The sequence below is a fragment of the Austrofundulus limnaeus genome, unplaced genomic scaffold (assembly GCF_001266775.1).
Source record: "Austrofundulus limnaeus strain Quisiro unplaced genomic scaffold, Austrofundulus_limnaeus-1.0 Scaffold239, whole genome shotgun sequence".
Classification (NCBI taxonomy): Eukaryota; Metazoa; Chordata; class Actinopteri; order Cyprinodontiformes; family Rivulidae; genus Austrofundulus; species Austrofundulus limnaeus.
In genome coordinates, this window is record NW_013952641.1 from 112,776 (window position 1) to 115,183 (window position 2,408).

Genomic DNA, 2,408 nt, shown 5'->3' on the forward strand with positions numbered 1-2,408 from the left:
GTGTGTGTGTGCAGCAGCTCTTTATATTTCTGATGACAGTTTGAACACAGATCATTCCAGAGGAGCTGTGACGCCACGTCTGACACTTAGGTTCATATTTCTGTGACCTCATGAGGTCAAAGGTCAGCCTGTGATGATGATGATGATGATGATGATGATGATGATGATGATGATGATGAAGATGAAGATGATGAAGATGATGTCTGACCCTGAAGTGAGTCATGGCTGGACAGACAGAAGTAAACCCAGTCTACAGGTGTTCACATCTGAAGCTGAACAGTGGACATGTGGTCACGTCTTTGTTCCTGAGACGCATGGCGCCGAGCACCTGGGAAGCCCCTCCCACTGCAGTAGACGTCAGTGCAGGGGGTTCCTTCCTGCTGGAGTCTACACTCAGGAAACCAAACGTCTTCGATCTGCTGTTATTTTTACACAAATCTGTCCCAGTTAAAGCTGACAGCAGAGTGTTTCACTGACAGACACAAACTTCTGACCAATCACAGCGAGTCCTCGGGTGGGGGGGGCGGGAGGCGTTCACCTGGTGGGTGTGACAGGAAGGACTGGAACCTGTGAACAGAATGAGACTGATGTTCCTGCAGAGGACTGAAGACCTTTTTGTGCTGGTCTTACAGTCTGACCTGGTCTACACCTTCTTCCACCCGCTGCCACGAGACGAGCGAGGAGGAGGAGCCAGCAGCAGACCTGCAGGTACCTTACCTCACAGGTAGCTGGGGGGCGGAGCCTCTGACATGTGCAAGGCTTCATGGGAATACTTTAGTTGTGGTCAGAGTTTGGACTTTATTAATGACTGAGTAAAGACTGTAAAGGTTACATACAGGAAGTACTCTTCAAAATAAAAGCTTAATGATCAGGCTCCTTCCTGTTTGTGACAACATCAGTCAGGTTTTCTGTTTTCATGTTAACGCTGACAGCTTTCATGTGTGTGTGTGTGTGTGTGTGTGTGTGTGTGTGTGTGTTGTAGAGGTAGTGTGGTCTCCAGCTTCAGAAAAGGAACTTGGTGAAGTCAAACTGTCCATCTCCTTCAAGAATGACAAGCTCTTCATCATGGTGATGCACATCCGAGGCCTGGTCAGTGTGTGTGTGTGTGTGTGTGTGTCTGTGTGTGTGCTGGTTCTCACATCGTTCTGTTTGTTGGTTCTGCAGCAGCCCCTGCAGGACGGGACTGATCCGGACCCCTACGTGAAGCTCTACCTGCTCCCGGACCCCATGAAGATGAGTAAGAGGAAGACGAAGGCGGCACGGCGCACCTGTAACCCCACCTACAACGAGATGGTGGGTGTACCTCCTCCAGGGTCAAACAGAACCAGATCCAGATGTTTGGGGCTTCTCAAACATCTGGATCTGTCTCAGGAGCATGTGGACTCACTCTGAGCAGAGGCAAACCTTTAGCTCAGAGGGTTCTGACACAGACAGGAACAGGAAGTGATGATGATGATGATGATGATGTCACTGTGTGTTTCCTGCAGCTGGTGTATGACCGCATCCCCCAGGGGGACCTGGACCAGCGCCTGATCCACCTGCGGGTCCTGAGTGAGGGTGCCTTCTGGGAGAACCCCCTGCTGGGGGAGACCATCATCCCCCTGAACAGACTGGTCCCGGGTCAGCACTGGGTGGACTGGCACCAGCTGGGCAAGGCCAGGTCAGACTCCGCCCACTGACAGACAGGAACTGAAGGGATGTCCTTTCAAAGTAAAAGACTGATCTTTCATCAGAGCATGTGCCAGGGGGTGGAGCCTAATGTGAATAAGCAGGTGAATGTGTGCCAGGTGTTGTTAGTTTACAGATTAAACTTCATTAAATCAATTTTTCATTAACGTTTAAAGGAGATGATTTAATGTTACAGCAGGTAAAAATGAACCAGACTCACCTGAGACTGGACTACAGGTGAGGTCCTGAACTGTACAGGTTTTATAATAAATATGATTCATGAAATTAACTTTTTATTTTACCTGAGAATAAAAGCAGCTGTGAGGAGGTCTGAGGTTGGAGGTGTTCTTGTTGCGCTGTAGACCAGGTGAGTGTAGCTGCAGGTCACAGGTCAGACATCCTGCTGCCGTTTTTCTCAGCTGAAGTCCTGCAGGTGCAGGTTGTTCAGGAGGCTCCGCCCACCTCAGACTCAGGCAGGTGAGCAGTTCCTGCAGCCGCAGGTTGTTCAGGAGGCTCCGCCCACCTCAGACTCAGGCAGGTGAGCAGTTCGTGCAGCCGCAGGTTGTTCAGGAGGCTCCGCCCACCTCAGACTCAGGCAGGTGAGCAGTTCGTGCAGCCGCAGGTTGTTCAGGAGGCTCCGCCCACCTCAGACTCAGGCAGGTGAGCAGTTCGTGCAGCTGCAGGTTGTTCAGGAGGCTCCGCCCACCTCAGACTCAGGCAGGTGAGCAGTTCGTGCAGCT

General features: G+C 51.3%; 1 protein-coding gene across 1 annotated transcript in view; it reads left to right on the forward strand.

Annotated features, from left to right (window-relative positions):
* Positions 1 to 1,957, forward strand: part of pik3c2b (phosphatidylinositol-4-phosphate 3-kinase, catalytic subunit type 2 beta) — a gene marked incomplete in the record, with an annotated part of 45,052 nt that extends 43,095 nt beyond the window's left edge. Inside the window, 4 exon segments of the mRNA XM_014020066.1 lie at positions 633 to 708; positions 983 to 1,089; positions 1,165 to 1,293; positions 1,488 to 1,957. Coding sequence (XP_013875520.1) covers positions 633 to 708; positions 983 to 1,089; positions 1,165 to 1,293; positions 1,488 to 1,679 — 504 coding nt within the window.
* Between the last annotated feature and the right edge of the window lie 451 nt (positions 1,958 to 2,408).